Source organism: Anopheles moucheti, chromosome 2, assembly GCF_943734755.1.
Source record: "Anopheles moucheti chromosome 2, idAnoMoucSN_F20_07, whole genome shotgun sequence".
In the NCBI taxonomy this organism is placed as follows: domain Eukaryota; kingdom Metazoa; phylum Arthropoda; class Insecta; order Diptera; family Culicidae; genus Anopheles; species Anopheles moucheti.
In genome coordinates this window covers 31,725,683-31,742,910 of record NC_069140.1, presented here as the reverse complement: position 1 = coordinate 31,742,910, position 17,228 = coordinate 31,725,683, and the positions used below count along the sequence as shown (strand labels likewise).

The 17,228-nt window shown below is 42.7% G+C and overlaps 2 protein-coding genes across 5 annotated transcripts; both read left to right on the top strand.

Annotated features, from left to right (window-relative positions):
* Positions 1-394: 394 nt before the first annotated feature.
* LOC128297530 (cyclin-dependent kinase 7) lies at positions 395-1,668 on the top strand. The gene is made up of 2 exons (XM_053033196.1): positions 395-532; positions 603-1,668. Exons 1-2 carry the CDS (start codon positions 473-475, stop codon positions 1,569-1,571), a joined length of 1,029 nt encoding a protein of 342 aa, XP_052889156.1. The 5' UTR covers positions 395-472; the 3' UTR covers positions 1,572-1,668.
* Positions 1,669-4,190: 2,522 nt separating this feature from the next.
* LOC128299928 (phosphorylase b kinase gamma catalytic chain, skeletal muscle/heart isoform) lies at positions 4,191-15,155 on the top strand. 4 transcript variants are annotated; one of them, XM_053036081.1, is made up of 10 exons: positions 4,191-5,125; positions 8,115-8,284; positions 8,363-8,647; positions 8,737-8,827; positions 8,921-9,057; positions 9,126-9,223; positions 10,630-10,713; positions 11,614-11,628; positions 14,524-14,682; positions 14,771-15,155. In XM_053036081.1, the coding sequence occupies exons 1-10, from the start codon at positions 5,034-5,036 to the stop codon at positions 14,903-14,905; spliced, it is 1,266 nt and encodes a 421-aa protein (XP_052892041.1). In that variant the 5' UTR covers positions 4,191-5,033; the 3' UTR covers positions 14,906-15,155. The 4 variants fall into 4 exon arrangements, with proteins under 4 accessions (XP_052892041.1, XP_052892042.1, XP_052892043.1 ...); XM_053036084.1 differs by lacking the exon at positions 4,191-5,125 and adding an exon at positions 7,408-7,468; XM_053036082.1 differs by lacking the exon at positions 11,614-11,628.
* The last annotated feature ends 2,073 nt before the right edge of the window (positions 15,156-17,228 follow it).

Below are 17,228 nucleotides of genomic sequence, written 5' to 3'. Positions count from 1 at the left end.
GCGATGCGAGCAAAACGGATTTTGTTCAACAAGAGCCAGTACGGGGGATGTACGAGCAGAACAGGGCATGGCAACCATAGTTTGTTTCGCACCTCTTGTTAGAATATTTGAATAAAAACTACTAAAGCGATAAAAAAATTTATCGCAATCTTTTCAAGGATAAATAAACAGTAATTAGGTTCTGATAGCACTTGTTTATGCAGGAATCAACTTAAAATCGTTATCGCTAAGATACCGGTTAATTATTTAGCTTGCCTACCTCAGGAACGCCTCATCCGTCACGATTTGACAGTCAAACGATAGGTTTTCAAACCAAACGTCAAGCGTTGACGTTTCTGTTGCGGGACAACTATAAACAATCTTTCACCGGCCTAAACAAAGTTCTTTGAAAATTTTCACTCCAGCACTTGATCGCTTATTTTGTGATTCTTTGTTAAAGTTGCCATCGTTGCCTCTCCAAGTTCTATCCTCAATGGAAAGCTTTAATCGCTTGAATAGATATGAAAAGATTGATTTCCTGGGTGAAGGACAGGTATTGGGAGCATTTCTTAGTGAAACTTGTTGCCATTTGTCTAACCACGCGCTCAATCTTTTCTTTCCAGTTTGCCACCGTTTACAAAGCGCGAGATGCCGAAACGGACGAAATAGTTGCTGTAAAAAAGATCAAGATTGGTAACCGGGAGGAAGCCGCCGATGGTATCAATCGTACCGCCTTGCGTGAAATCAAACTGCTGCACGAACTGCACCACGAGAACATCATCGGACTGTTGGATGTGTTTGGGCACAAGAGTAACGTGTCGCTGGTGTTCGATTTCATGGACACGGACCTGGAGATTATCATTAAGGACCCGAAAATAATACTCACACCGGCCAACATCAAAAGTTACATGATCCAAACGCTCCGAGGGCTGGAATACCTGCACATGCACTGGATACTGCATCGGGATCTAAAGCCGAACAATTTGCTCATCAGCGGAAGCGGCGTGCTAAAGATAGGAGATTTCGGTTTGGCAAAGTTTTTTGGCTCACCGAACCGCATCAACACGAACCAGGTCGTTACACGTTGGTACCGGTGTCCGGAGCTGCTGTTTGGTGCCCGCCAGTACGGGACGGGTGTAGACATCTGGGCGGTGGGATGTATTTTGGCCGAATTGTTGTTGCGCGTACCGTTCCTACCAGGTGAAAGTGATCTCGATCAGCTCACACGAATATTCCAAGTGCTCGGCACGCCGAACGAAACTAACTGGCCCGACGTGAAGTCGTTGCCGGATTATGTGCAGTACAAGTTCTATCCACCCATTCCACTGCGGGACATTTTCACGGCAGCGTCGGAAGATTTGCTCGAGCTTGCGAACAAAATGCTTGCACTGTACCCACTACACCGGTGTTCTTGTACCGAGGCGCTGAAAATGACTTACTTTTCGAACAAACCCGCACCAACGGTCGGTCCCCGGTTGCCCATGCCCGCAAGCTACAATGCGGCCAACAAGCCGGAAGAAAAACCATCGCTCAAACGTAAGATCTTGGACAGTATTGATGGTGGTACTGTTCCGAAGCGTTTGCAATTTTGATCAATGCTGGAGTTGCGATCTTTGTTGCGAAACAGTTGTAAATAAAAGCAAGCTTCTTTCTGAAGTATCCGAATAAAACGAGACTTTTCCCTGCATCAAGATTTATTTATTTCATTTTTTTTTTTCAAAACGTTCGACCAAAAATTCAATTGAACGAGATTTTCGCGAAACAGCTCTTCTGTTGCTGCCTGAGTCCGTACCACATGTTATCATGAAGATGAACACATGAAGATTTGCGGAACCTGTTTGAACAACCCGAAAGGCTGCTGGGTGCGTTAAACAGATAGCGATGAGGCAGTACTTCAGAATGTGTAGTATCTTCCCTTGGGTGTAGTGACTAATCCGAGAAAACCAGGGAAACTGCGACTTGTTTGGGATGCCGCAGCAAAGGTAAACGGCATCTCGCTAAACACAGAACTCCTACAAGGCCCTGATATGTTAGTCCCGTTGATGAAGATCATCTGCTTGTTTCGAGAATGTGCAGTGGTCTTTGGAGAGGATAAACAGGATGCAGCATGTTGGATCCTTCAGATTGGAACGGAGTTACTTCGGTACCGCACCAAGTTATGAGATGAATGTCCTCAATATCCGATGCGGGAGAAAACGCGTGCGGAAGTGTAGCGTATTTCCAAGCGAAAGTGCGAGGCAATGTAAAATGCTCGCTAATAATGAGCCGAACCAAGGTGGCACCGCTGAAGTTGCTATCAATTCCGAGAATAGAATTGTCTGCAGCAGTGCTAGGCGCAAGGCTAGCGAAGACCGTAAATAAAATGCATAGCTTCACCATTAGTCAGACTTACTTTTGGATTGACTCCAATGTTGTAATATCGTGTCTTCAGTCTGATTAGCGAAAATATAAGCAGTTTGTTGGATCTTTAATCGAATAAATTCTGGAACTGTAAAAAAACTGTGTATGGAACTGGGTTCCATCTGGTATGAACATCGCTGATTGTCTTACTAAATTGGGTAAGGATCCTGAGTTACATCCTTCCAGTACTTGGATATGTGGACCTGATTTTCTGTACCAAGAGGAAACAAAGTGGCCAAAGAAGAACTTGCCTTCTGCAAATACAGTGGAAGATCTCAGAGGCCATCTATTGCTACATCACGAGAAGACTATACAACCAGTGATCGACTGCACGCGTACATCGAAGTGGAAAATTCTCATTCGAACCATAGCAACGTTATTTCGCTTCATTTCGAATTGTAAGCGCAAAGCTTGAACATAGAACCGCTTAGAACTAAGCGTGGTAATAAGCAGCGTATATTATCCACGAATGGATCCGTTACCCATCCAACGCTTGACTCCATACATACGACCTTTTTCGTTCGAAAGGGGTCGACTACTTGGGAAGTGAAACAGTCGAACGTAGAACTGAGAAAAGATGGATCGCGGTATTTACGTGTTTGGTTGTTCGGGCCATCCATTTGGAGGTGACACATGGTCTAACCAATCCTGCCTAATAGCCATTCATCGTTTCGTCGGACGTCGAGGTTGGCCTCTTGAATTTTTTTTTTTGATAATGGAACTAATTTCCGAGGAAGTATTAAGGACCATGAGAGAAATTGGAAACGACTGTGCAACGATCAATTAACGGATGTTACAACAAAGTGGAACTTCAACCCACCTGGTACACCCCATATGGGCGGTGTTTGGGAACGACTAGTTCGTTCTGTGAAGGAAGCTCTTTTGGTAATCAACGATGAGAAGCGGCCAACTGACGAGATACTTCAGACATCTATAGTCGAAGCGGAAGATATGATGAACTCTACACCGCTCACCAGCGTATCATCAGACGTAGATGAAGCCGAAGCACTCACTCCAAACCGCTTTCTCAGAGGGGAGTCACTCAATCTACCGACCAGACCGGCGTATCCTACTGACGAAAAGGCAGCCCTACGAGACACTTTTCAGCGATCTCAACAGATATGTGACAGGATGTGGCAACGCTGGATCAAAGAATACGTGCCGTTATTGAATTCACGTACGAAGTGGTACGAAGACACGCGAGCTCTTCAAGCTGGGGACTTGGTGTATATAGTGGACGGAAAAAATAGGAAGTTTTGAATCCGTAGGGTCGTAGAGGAGCCAATTTTTTCGCCAGACGAGCGCGTGCGTAGTGCATGAATTAGAACTAAATATAAACGGTATAAACGAGCAGTAGTTAATTTGGCCGTCTGAGAGATTGATTAGTAACCTAACTTATACACCGATATAGGTTACGGACTGGGGTATTGTTAGGCGTTAGGCGGTACAGTTGGTTTTGGTTAGTTTAGTATTTTGGGAACGGTCAACGGGAGAGTGTAGGAGAGTTCAGTAGGAAGTAGATGGCGCAAGGAAGCGGCAGCTAGGCTCCATGAACTGGACTAATTATTGAATCTTTTTATATATTCAACCATTGTCCTCTTTTCGGTTATCACCTGTTATGCATTTAGTGGCAAACATAAATTACAAAAATTCCTAAATACGTGGTGCAACAAGCTTTTCATATTGCGCTCATCCATAATGAGGCCAAGATACATAGAGCCCACAAATCTGTATTGTTCCGAATGTACCAGCCTCTTGGAAATCGTACCTAGAGTTATGTCAATTTTGACAGTTGCAGTTGCACAGAAAAACATCTTTCGCTCACAGCTCCTTGAAATTCATTACTCGGCATACTTTTTGCACAAAAACGCCGCAAAATATCGGCTCCATAGAACCATCCGCTCGTACTAATTGTAAAATTTGCATGTGTGAACATTAGGAACGCTGAGTTGTTTAAATAATCGCACCGAAAGTTTGCTGCACTCTGTGTGTTTTCTCTTCTCTGCTCGGCTCTGTTGTGTATGTGTGTGCATCGTGGCATGTGTGTGCACCCGTCAAGTTGACATCCCATCTGTGCTCGAGTGGTCCTCCACACTGCGCTCACGGCCTTCGTCCGGATTGTCCCACACATCGAGCCAACCGAGTGTGTTTTAACCTTTCTGACATTGAAAATTGTATCACTGTAAAAATTGTACCATTGCGAGTCGGAACTAAACGGCGCGCGGATTGCAATCCGGTGCACACGTACGTTTTTGTTCCAAGTTTTTGGTACTGGCCAGTGGAGTACGGTCGTCTGGCCTGGAGTTCGGTAACACGTACACGTACCAGTGAAGGAAAATAGTGTGCAGGCAGCTGAACAAGTGCTACCTAGTGGAACGTGTGGTGAAAGAATTTCGAAGCCCAACTTTAGTTTAATCTAACTTCATTTAATCGTTCCGTCTGTCCGTTGCTCGTGGTACGATAGCGATACAAGCGTCAGTGGTTCGACATCATCATCATCGTCATTATCGTCGTCGAAGTCGGCCGACTGTACCGAAACCAGCGATCCGGCCGATGCCGTCACCAGCAGTGAAGTTGACCGGCTTTTACTCCATCTAAACCGATATCGTTTGTCGTACTGTGCACCAGCGCGTAAAATAAGCCTCAAAAAAAGAATGGCTAAAGACGAGGAGGACGATCTTTTGCCCGACAAGGATGCGGCAAAAGGATTCTACGCCAAATATGAACCAAAGGAAATTCTTGGCAGGTAAGAGGGAAACGTGCGGGTAGAAAGTTTGTCTCCATGAGCAACATCATTCACTGGCTTACATCATAAATCGATCGCTATTTTGTCGTTGCTTTTGTCCTTTTTAGCTGACGCCTTCTGCAGTACACTCTCGACTCAAGTGCTCTGACGTGCAGCCGCCTTGGTTAATGTTGAGTAATCAATTTCTTTTGGCAGCGCGATCAATTTATTTCAATTGATCGAAACGCGCTTCTTCGCGCACGATTTCGGTTTATGTGCGCAACCTGGCAGACAGTTTTAGGGGCTCGCCAGTAAAATATTCACCGTTTTGTGGTAGGTTTGGCATCATACGTTACCATTTACACGTAGCCAAGAACGTAGCCCGGGTCCGTGTGTTAACAACTAACAACGTGACCCAAACTTCTATTCGGAAGGAAATTGCAATGGACATAAACATCGCAATTAAAGCCCTTAGCCCTTTGTCAATATCCACGCGTCCACCTGACTGCAAGAGAGCTTCTTATCAATCAACCAATCCAGCGGGTGAAACAGCGGGCTAGCAAGCAAGCAATTCCGCGAGCGATTTATTGCAGGCAATTGTACAAATCCACCTGATTCATTGTTTATCTCTCAGCCCTTCTTGTTGAAGCCTCGGGAGCGCTCCATGCCGTACAATGGTCGGCTGGGCTTTACATGCTCGCTGTTCTAGACATCACGCGTCTTCCTGCATTTTCGCTACACCTGGAAGACCTTGGAACCGTTAGATCTTATGGCTGCGATGCCACGAAACCACCACGAGATAAAGGGCTGGCCGTGCCAGGGACGCGAACAACGCGTACTAACAAACGCAGTATAAGTTTTCTGTTTGAACGAGGTTTGATGGTTTTGTTTTGTCTTGAATTTACTGCCTTGCTCAACGCAAGTGGAACGACGCTGTAAAGGAATGCGCGTCACCATTGACGCGTGTAAGGATGGACACTCCTTACCATGGCCAACGGCCGGTAACGGCCGGTTTTTCTGAAGCACCAAGCCTGCGACAGGCGACAGAGTGTGCTAAAATTAATTCTTCAACACAATCGGGATTGCTAAAAGTAGGATCGATTCACACGGCGTGCAAATTGGGCATAAAAAAAGAAGATGCAATAATATAACTGATTTACTTTTAGGTGATAGGGGTATTCGATACAGAGAGAGTGAGATCCGGAACCACCTCACAACAACTTGTGGCTGTTCCGTTTAAGACACGATTCTATTTCCGATTAACCTTTCTCACTTTATCCCTTTATGCTTAAGCACGAGCAACCGTTCTGTCGGATACACTGAAAAAGGGTGGTGATGGTTCCGTTCAAAATGCTTTCGATTTCACATCTAGTCTCTTTCGCATACACACAACTTCATTACTGGTTAGGGTTGTCCAATGTGCTGGTCAAAACAAAAATGTCCTTGTGTCCAATGTTGTGTCAAAATGTCCTATTGTAAACCAACTTTCATTTGCTCTAGTTCTCTGTTGAAGTACGCGGTGTTACCGGCTACGTGTCCAACATTGAAACTATCCCCCAAACATTCCCAAAGATGATGAAATTCTTTTCCTCCGACGAAACTATTTCCAATTGGTTCGTTATTCGCGATTCGTTCGCTGACGCCACAGTGTCGGGGTTCGGATTGACGTGCCCCCAAGAAAGCGTGTGCGGGTGTGTTAGTATGGTGCCACACAATGCCACAATTAAGCCTCCGCGCATGTGTGTGCTTGGGGTGTTGGAGGTGCCTATTTTTATACCAACCAAACTTACCCCCCACCCTCCCCCTTTCCGCTTTCGATCGCAATCTTCGATGAGATTTGATCGCGATTTTTAGCGAACGTTGTGTAGCGTTGAACTGTAAACACGATCGCTACATCGTAACGTTTTTTTTCTCTCTTTTCTCGCTGATCGATTTTTACAGCTTGATAACAGGACGACCCTTCGAATCAATCGCTTCAGAACGGGTGTGTAACGTGAGCATAGTCACGGGACTACAGCGAACCCGGCAGGAAAAGCATTCCAAATCTTGACACGCGCCAGCGCAGAGCAACTCGCGATCACGGGCGAAAGAGATACCAATACGACACGGGAGAGAATAAGCAGGAGAGTGACTCGATGTCACCATCGATCATTACTGCGCCGTTAGTGCCATTTGCGCGTGGATGAATGAACAGTTGGTGATGCCCTACCCCGTGTTGGCCCTCACCCTCCCATTGTGGAGGGGTCCGTTTTTTATCGACACGTAACACTGCAATGCTTGCAGCAAAACGGCAACTTGCTTCCGGACTGTACCAGACGCTTAGGTTTGCGTGTGCAAATTGGACATCACCAACCCTCTTCCGAGGTACGATGATCTGCTGAGATACGCGTGATGAAGATCTGCATCGGGTGGCGTGGATGCAAGATCAGTATGTGCGCTTGTTATGTTATTCTGTTGGACCAACTTAATGCGCACTGCAGAGAAGGTTCCTGGCTACCATATCGTTAAATGAATATCATGGCAGGGCGCTCTGACGCGCGTCAATTGAAAATTGGACGTGATTTGTTGTCCACCGGTAGAGGATGTAAATTTGCATGGTCAACTGAGGAGGAGACATGAGAGGTTCTCTTCAATGAGGAAATTAGATTGCTGGTCTGTCCAGTGGCTATTCTCGCGCACTGTCTTGTGACTAGCTCCTGGATTACGTTTTATCTGATGGCGTGTCGTAGCCTTAGTTGCACGAATTAATTCGCGGCAAGATGTTAACTAAGGTTTGCGCTCGTTCCCCCAAAAAGATCACTAAGGTTCGGATCGCTGATCGTATGATAGTCACACGTCACACGTCACACGTGCCACATGTCTAGACTCTTTTCCCTCCTCGGAATAAATTAACGCACCCGACCTAATGAGGTCTATCATAAACCCATTATCCGCTTGTCATCAATATTGAGCAGTAATCCGTCGATTGCATATGTAACTATAAAAATGTGTCTGCTCCCGCATCTTACAGGGGCATCAGCTCAACGGTGCGACGATGCATCGAGAAGGAAACGGGCAAGGAATTTGCGGCAAAGATCATCGATCTCGGTGCAGCAGAAACGGGCGATTCCAACCACATGTTGGAAGCAACTCGACAGGAAATTCAAATTCTGCGACAAGTTATGGGACACAAGTTTATCAGTAAGTGGTGGTAGCTGCGCACGTGCCATGCGACGTTATGCATTAATTTAAACATACGATTTCTTCTTTCGTTACTAGTTGAACTGCAGGATGTGTTTGAATCGGATGCCTTCATTTTCCTGGTGTTTGAACTGTGCCGGCAGGGTGAGCTGTTTGACTATCTCACATCGGTGGTGACACTGTCGGAGAAAAAGTCCCGTTACATTATGCGCCAAATATTTGAAGGTGTCGATTACATACATTCGAAGAACATTGTGCACCGCGATCTGAAACCGGAGAATATTTTGCTAGATGATAATCTCAACGTAAAGATAACAGATTTCGGGTTCGCCCGGGTACTAAAGGAGGGCGAAAAGTTGTACGGTGGGTATGAGTGATTTTCCCGTACACCGATGTAACATGTTACGCATTTTATCAAACATTGTGCAATAACTTGCTCATCCTAACACTAGATCTCTGCGGTACTCCTGGATACTTGGCACCGGAGACGTTAAAGTGTAACATGTTCGAAGATGCACCTGGATACGCGAAGGAAGTGGACATGTAACTATCCTCGAACCCTATATTCCCGAATATTTTCTCCACCGACTAACTGACTGTCTGTACACCGTGTTCGTTACATTTTCCCGACAACAGATGGGCCTGTGGTGTCATAATGTTCACGCTACTGGTAGGTTGTCCCCCGTTCTGGCACCGTAAGCAGATGGTAATGCTACGTAACATAATGGAAGGCAAATATAGCTTCACGTCCCCTGAGTGGGCCGATATTTCCGGTGAGTATATTGAGGTGTTAGGTGAGCATTAAGGGATGTTGCTAATGCATGATGCCTTTTCTCCACAGAGGATCCAAAAGATCTGATTCGCAAATGTCTGGTGGTAGATCCATCGAAGCGAATCACCGTCACGGAAGCACTGAAGCATCCGTTCTTCAACACAGTAGTAAGTAGGATAGCTTGCCGGTGGCTAGTTCTCGTTTGACAACAGCGCTGCGTGGCTTTGGAATTAAATTTCCGATTCGTTACCATTGCTTTAACTAGCCATTCCCTCGTCTTTTTTTTATTGGGCACTTCTTGCGCATTTTCTGTACATATTTTCCATTGGTTTTTAGTTTATTCCCCTTTTCTTTCCTTTATAATTGATCGCTTTACTTTTTTTCCACAACACCATAAGAGTCTATTTCATTCGATTGTAATGCACTGAAAGATCGTTGGTGATTGGGTGTAGTAAAGGGAATGGAAATCGGCAATTAAACTCAGCGCGTGCAGCTACACTAACGGTGTGGCACATCATGAAGCGATAGCATTGGTATAGCTTGACGAAAGTGTCGCGTGATCTGCTCATGGTAGAGAAAACGTTTTAAAAATAACCCGTACTGCGAACCGTGCACGCTGATACGCGAGCAAGTTGATACGCAAACGCATTATTCAGTATTGTGTGTTGTTTTCTTCTTTTCTAAATTGTCTCCCGTGATCTCTCTTGCTTGCGACCCGTTTTACGATTGACGCAGAGCGCATCAGAGCGCATCTGTTTACCTCGGACAGAATGATACTCTAATGTGTGTGCATTTTGTTTGCAAAATATGAACCGCCGTCAAGAGAGACAGCCACCATTTAACAGATAAAGAAGGAATGAATCGTTTTGTAGATCGTTTTTCGATTAAGCTATACTAATGCTACGTTAGTGGCAGATTCTTGCCTTCCGTAGAACAATAACACTAGCTACAGTTTACAGCTCGCTAACATTTGATGCAAACCAGAGCACATTCGGAGCAAATATTAACCATATCCTTTTTGTTACTTTTTTTTACTTCCTTTTACGTTTATTCACACTACCCATTGATTGACGGATTTGACAAAACCCGTGGAAACCTTCCAAATGCGTTGGAACGTTTTTACAATACAAAACACACTCACACACGCACCCCAACATATTGCACACAAATCGGTGCAATGGTTAAACCTGTTGTGTGGTGCATCAAAAACAATGGACTATCTATGCACGGCCTACCCACCAACCCGCTGGAACATCATGGCTCTTCCTGGCAACGCGCATCCTGCGCCCTTCCTACCGACATCATCTTCCAAATTCGCCTCTCACTATCGTAATGGTTAAATGGCGCACAACCACTTTCCCGCAATTGGATCGCTCATCCCGATTCGGTCACGGGGGAAAAACAAACATCGTATCGAACGCTAATGGGGACGCAAACGTTACAAAACCAAACGTGTACCGTCCGGTTTGTTTGTGGTTGAACAAATCTCCACACCGGTAATGACACGGTGATTGGTAACTGGTCCACCATACCTAACACTCCCAATCCGGCCGGGATGTGTACGGTTACATAGCTTTTCGAGCAAGACATTGGACCTCTGAAACGGAGCCTTTCGGTTAAATCGAGACGCTTCAGTCGCATTGCTGATCTGGCACTGGTAATGTTGATATACTGTTATATTATGTTTTATATTTTGTTCGTTTCGTGTTTCGCTGTTTGTCGATCTTTTTTGTTCATTGTTTATGTTTTGTTTATTTTATTTGTTATGTTCATGTTAATCGTCACATTTGGTTTTAATTAGTTATCTATAGTATGTTTATCTGCGAAAAGGTTGGAAAAACGCATTTCTACGTTATAACTTTTTTTAGTCTGGTGAGCTCAAACTGTTTATGTTTTAATTAATATTTTTGATCGCAGATAAAACGTATTGAGGTTGCTGAATCGAGCAATGATACTTGTTGTCTTTAATTCACATTCAAACATCACCATCGTTTTGCTCCAGGCCAGTCCAGGCCAGTCCATACTGTCTTATGTTCCTGTTACCCTTTTTGATCTGCGTAATGACCGAACCGTTCAACAACCCAGAGAGACTGGTTGAGCAATTTTCGCGTTAGTTTGTCACAATGTTCGACGAAGTTTTGTCATATTATCGCTAATTTTGTCCCTATTGTGACGAGTTTCAAACGCGTGTTCGTAGCTACTTCGCTGCAGCTCAGTCAAATGATGAATACGATTGAAGATGGAGGAAGCAAATAATCATCCGCACGGATAAAATTTTCCAGTGATTGAACTAGTTTTAAAATGGATAAAGTGAACACGGTGCTATAGTTCCACAACGTGCGGCTGTGGGCAAAACGATGGTGATTTTGTTGTGTTTTGATTTTGAATTATTTTTCTTGTCATTACGTTTCTTTGTGCTTTTTGTTTGGTTTAGCTTACACATAAATTTACAAGACAACAGGCGAAAAAACCCTAACACATCGAATACATCAAATGTGCATCATTAATCGGCGGTCGATACTGACTATCGTTTCTTTTTCTCATACTTGTCTTCCAGAACCCCACGGAAAATGTACGACTAGCAATCAAAATTGAAGCGTAAAATTTTTGAATACTAATTTTAGTACTATTAATCACTTAGTGATTATCGCTTACGCAGTAGCTATGACCTGGTTGTTTTTTGCTTGCGGGAAAATCGTTGGAATAGTATGCTGACTAGAGAGAAAAAATCTTTAAATCATTAAAAGAGTTTTATTTGATTTTTCTCTCTCTGTTGCCTACGAACCGAATCGTTTTTTCCACCAGGGCTAAAAGCGCTTTTTGCTAATCTGGCATAGATGTGGGCTCGTCTCGGACAGTCTATCGTTGTTGTGTGGTTAGGGCGCACGCACACGTATGCAAATAATCCATTTTATAACTGAAATTGTTGAATTGAAAGCGTCATTTGACGTTGTACCTAAATCTGTTAACACTGCCTACTCTATATAAAAATAAAATAAAATTTGCATACATTCAAGCGTTATCTGCTCAACACACAACTCGTCGGAATTACGTCATGGCGAGTCAACAATTTATGCCAGTGATTTTCCTGCGACCCTTTCACTTGCTATCGTGCTTTCCACAGTTGGCGTGGGGTAACATAATTTGCGGCTTTAAATAACAAACGCTTTATGCTTAGAAGAAATTATTATAAATCACACCTTAAATGCTCTCTACTTTTACCCCGATTTACTAGTTCGCACTGTGTACTATCCTTGTGTGTTTTCGTCGAAAAGAATGCTACCTCCTGACGTGTCTTTTGTATACATTGTATTTTGTCCTGATTGCATCATTCACTAACCAATGTCGAAACACACTCGTACGTTATTAAATACGCATGGTTTAATATCTTTTTTATCAATCGTAATTTGTAATCATCCACAACTAATCTTGGCTGTCCTTTGTTTGGTGAGGGAGAAGAAGATTTTCGCAAAATAAGAGCACACATCATAAGTGATTGTATGACAAGCGCATTACATACTTCAAACCCACCGTTTCTATTCATCGATACAATTGTTTCTTTTCTATCCCAGGTAGCATGTAGGGCACTGAAACTAACTTGCATTACCAAGCGAGTGAAGGTAGACGTTTTCTTATTTGCTTCTATTATGCATACGATCGTAGCGCATAATAGTTTTGTTTCGCTATTTGAACACACTGGCTCAACAGTAAACTACAAACAGAAGTAACAGAACACCTTCAGACGAACCTACATTTACACGAGTATTGAAGAGAGAGAGGGTGGTTTTTACGACAGTAAGGCTAGTGAATAATTGTCTCCTGGTTTGCGTTTTCGGTGTATTTTGTCTGATCGACACACACTCTTACACATGCCACTGAAGACAACGAACCGATAGGGATTAGGATTATCCTATACTTCCACAGCACAAACCCTGGTTTATGTATGGTTCAATAGTTAAGATGTAAAGTGATCGTGATCGTTTTCATTTTATCCGCTCTATTTAAATTTGTAAAACAATTAAATGTAAGGTGCTTTATGAACGTGTTATTAGCAGGTTCTCGTGCTGGGATAAGATTTTGGCTTTCAGTGTGTTGTGCATTTAAAAAGAAACATTCCTTACACGCTTGTATATATGCTTATGCAGTATTGGATTTGTATTACCAAAAATACCAAAAAGAGAGAGAAATTATCTTTTGGATTGTTGATAGATATGGCAAATTTTGAAAAATTCTACTACGGCAGTTATGCCGACGCGACTGTACATACAGGTGATCAAAAATGGCTGTTAGTTATATCCGGGAGGAATAACGAAAATGTCGCACGAAAATTAAAATACACTGATATTGTTACAACTCTTACCATTCAAATTACATATTACAGGCCTACATGCTAAACTGTTAGTCGTGTAAAGGCATCTTAAGAATGCATTTCCCTCCTGCATCAACTTAAATGCCACCTTATTGTTCAGCTTAGCTTGTGCCAAGCGTTTGAAAAAGCACTGTTTTCTGCGTGATGTATCTGTGCCTGCGTAAACTGTTGAAGGCAATTATTTTGGCTTTGTTTGTTGCTGAAACCTGATGCATTAAATCCCAAAGGGGAAGGTTGTTCTTGGTACTGATTTGTTTAAGCTTTTTCCCCCCTCGGTGCAAACGAATGTGGGTGTGTACATTTGGGCTTACCAAAACCTTTTTGTAAGAGTGCTGTGTTGCAGTGATGGTGTTTGTTTTCCTTCCGTTTTGTTGTAATGTTGTAACACACACCGGCCAATATAGAAGCTTACTTACTCAATCCCCTGTATACAAAACTTACATTACCAGAGTATCGAAATTGTAACGATCGTACCAAATTTGCCTATCTATCTATTTCTCTCTCTCTCTCTCTTTTTTCTTCTACTACCCTTTTTCTTTCTTCATTCGCAGGCTACAGTTTACCAAACCAAACAATCAGAATCCTTTAACTCAAACCATAATCAACATTTGTGCTCTTGTTTCACGAATATCCTCTCTTGTTACATCCATGTAAATTGCTACATTCTACTACTGTATTACGTTCGGACGGACGGGACAGAATCGTGTAGAGCGATATTAACGGATTGATTTCTTTCTCTTTCTCTTTTCTCTCTCTCTTTCTCTCATTTTCTCTTTTTATATTAATTAAACTTTTGTGTCCTATCATCTTTCCATTAAACTGAAAATTCAAACCATATTTTGGAACATCCTTCCACACCCTCGTGTAACTTGTTTCATCTTTCATTTATGTTGCAATCTTTCACCCAACTCATTTACAATTAAATGCAAAACAATGTCCTCATTTCTACATCCCCCCGTATTTAACCTGCGCTTTTCTTTCCACCCGATCCACTTTGATTTAATCCCTGACAACAACAACAACAAAAAACCAACGTCCCCATCTCTTTTCTGCATTTACTTTTGTTCTCTTTCGCGTCGCTGAACACTAAACTTACAGTTACGTAAGCAAAGCCAGTTCAACGCTAGGAAAAAGTTTCAGTTTGCTATACTGTGCGTACGCGCTATGATCCGGATCAAGAGGCTACGGTACACGCCGGAACCGCTGCGTGTCGAGGATGCGCTCAGAGACCCGTATCGCGTTAAAGTACTGCGCAAGGTAAGTTGATGACACGCGCGCGCGCTTCCAAAGCGGCTCAAGCAGCTAACACTTTACACCGTATCCTTTTTTCTCTGTTTTCCACCAGGTCATCGATGGATGTGCATTTCGAGTGTACGGCCACTGGGTCAAGAAGGGCGAGGGCCAAAACCGGGCCGCTCTGTTCGAGAATACGCCTCGATGCGAGGTTTATAATCTTTATATCAACAGCCTTAATCGATAGGCTGTAGACAAAGGAGGGCAGGATGTCGTCCGCTAAGAATCGTTTCGCAGCCAAAGACCGGATGGTGTAGGGGTTTGGATTTTGTGGCGCACCGCGCCTAGGACCACACGGCAAACTACACCACACCCGATGAGAAGTTGGGCAACTGTACACAGGACCTTTGGCAGCATTATAAAAAATGGTCACTCAAATCGCAAACGGCGGTTATTTTTACACTGCTGCAATAAATTCGATAAGCAATGATAGGGTAGCGTTAATGTGTAGGAATTTATCATCGTGGCAATCGCGGTGTGAATTATCCGTTTCAACCAACCAACCACCTACTTAAACGTTCATCCACCCTCATCCATGTAATGATTCCTATTTCATCTCATCTGCGCTTTCGCTGTGCCGCTGTGCTGTAAACGGAGTCGACCGATTATTTGTAGAATAGTAAAATAAGGCGGAATTACACTGTGCTATCCGCATATCCCTACTTTGGTTGGCTGTCGGAATTGCAGCAGGACTGGAATGTGCAAGCAGCGAGCGATCATGGACACATAGAAGCATTGAACGACGACATTGACGGTTCACGTGATTATGCTGTAAGGAGAATCAGAAGGATCTGCTTCTGGTATCGATATTAGGTTTTGGCCTTTTGTTTTCTTTTTATACAACCATAGCTCTGTACACTACTGTTAATAGTTGATTAAGCATTAGTAATATACTTATGAACTATATGAAATGAATATTGTTGTTGATCTTGTTTCCTAAACCTGGATATTTAGAGTTAGAACTGTGTAAAACATTTATTTTATGCCGAACTACTATAATCAGCTGATTTCTTTGCAGCTTTAATATTTGGATTTTGTTAATCTTTTGCTTCATAGCAGTTCTCCGCATAACTTGTTTCATCGTTTCATTTAACAGGTGGGCTGATAATTGTTTGGCTTATGACAGTAAAACACTTTTTTTTGGCCAAATTATTTTTTTGTATTCAACATACGTCCCTTTAAGGGCGATTCACCGATTTTAGCGGTCTTTAAATTTTGCGATACCCCTTTTGTAGTAGTAGTACTAGCTAATCGACCCGGTTACAGGGCTATGCAACAGAATTTTGTTGTGTACGCAAACTCAAAGATGTTTTAAAAAGTGCTTTCTTCCCAATTGGAGGAAGTTGTTAGTTTTATTTTATTTTTTTTTTGTTCAGTTAGAACGGCCTGGCCGTATCGACATTTTATTTAGTTTAATAAATTATCAAATTTCTCATCTCACCTTAGTTTAATAAATTATCAAATTTCTCACCTCGGGCCCCTTTGGCTCTCATAAAAAACTATTTGGCAAAGCATATTCCAAATCACATAGAGCAATTCTTGTTATTTTAGGTTTTTACAGACATTGAGCCATAGCGGCTTCGTCTTTTAGTCTGAGATAGACATTCCTCTGATCTGGACATCTAGCGTCGTGTTTTGGATATTTGATCTTTGTGGTTGATAAGTCCCGAACCTTGGTCAGTTATCACGAATGAAATGTATCGTAAAATTATACGACACGTCATGTTTACGTTCAGCTCCCATATGCAACATATCATTTTAACATGAGTATTCCAAATTACACTAAAGCACTTCTTAATATTTTTGCGTCAGATCCCCAGTTGCTTGCTATGCATTTATGCTTTTCGTAGGCATCGCACATAATTTCGTCGAAAGACGACGTCTTTCACAATTAGATAAAAGCAGCTGATTGGATATATCTAAGGTTAAGTAGCCATCCACATTCAGGTACCACAGATTTCCAAAGTTTTTTTTCTAACTTTTTCCTCACAGACAGTATATTTGAGTCATGTCTTTCCAGTAACAGACACATACATGTTTAAATTTCATATGGTGCCATTTAATCAGATGTAGCGGCGCCAGTTTTCTTTAGACAGGACCGGTACAAAATTACAACCGAAGCAATCCCTCGTTCCCAGGAACACCTATCCAGGTTAAGGGTAAATAAAGTTAAAAAAGCCTAGAATTTGCTGGGCAATATCTCTTGATGTTGCGCTTGTGTCATGGGTTATTGAAATACAGACGATTTGAAAAAAATATTGACCCTTCTAAAAATCTTCTCGGTTACCTGGTTTGATAAAAATTTCTCTATTTAAACTGAGAAGTAAACAACATAGCATAACAACAGCAATTACTCCTGAAACACTCTCGCATTTCCGTTAGTGAAAAATAAAACATGAAAAATTGCAGCGAATCAAGCAGTAAATAACTTTAAAATATTTATAAGCTACTGTAAAGCATGGTATTATTTTAGAAAATAATGCTGTTATTTTCGTGGATTCAACGACCAT

Bases quoted from the DNA above. Each gene is read 5' to 3' on its own strand.
- LOC128297530 (XM_053033196.1), top strand. From the start codon at position 473: ATGGAAAGCTTTAATCGCTTGAATAGATATGAAAAGATTGATTTCCTG. The intron at 533-602 runs GTATTGGGAGCA...TTTTCTTTCCAG, and splicing joins ATTTCCTGGGTGAAGGACAG to TTTGCCACCGTTTACAAAGC.
- LOC128299928 (XM_053036081.1), top strand. From the start codon at position 5,034: ATGGCTAAAGACGAGGAGGACGATCTTTTGCCCGACAAGGATGCGGCA. The intron at 8,648-8,736 runs GTGGGTATGAGT...TCCTAACACTAG, and splicing joins GGAGGGCGAAAAGTTGTACG to ATCTCTGCGGTACTCCTGGA. The intron at 9,224-10,629 runs GTAAGTAGGATA...ACGGTTACATAG, and splicing joins ATCCGTTCTTCAACACAGTA to CTTTTCGAGCAAGACATTGG.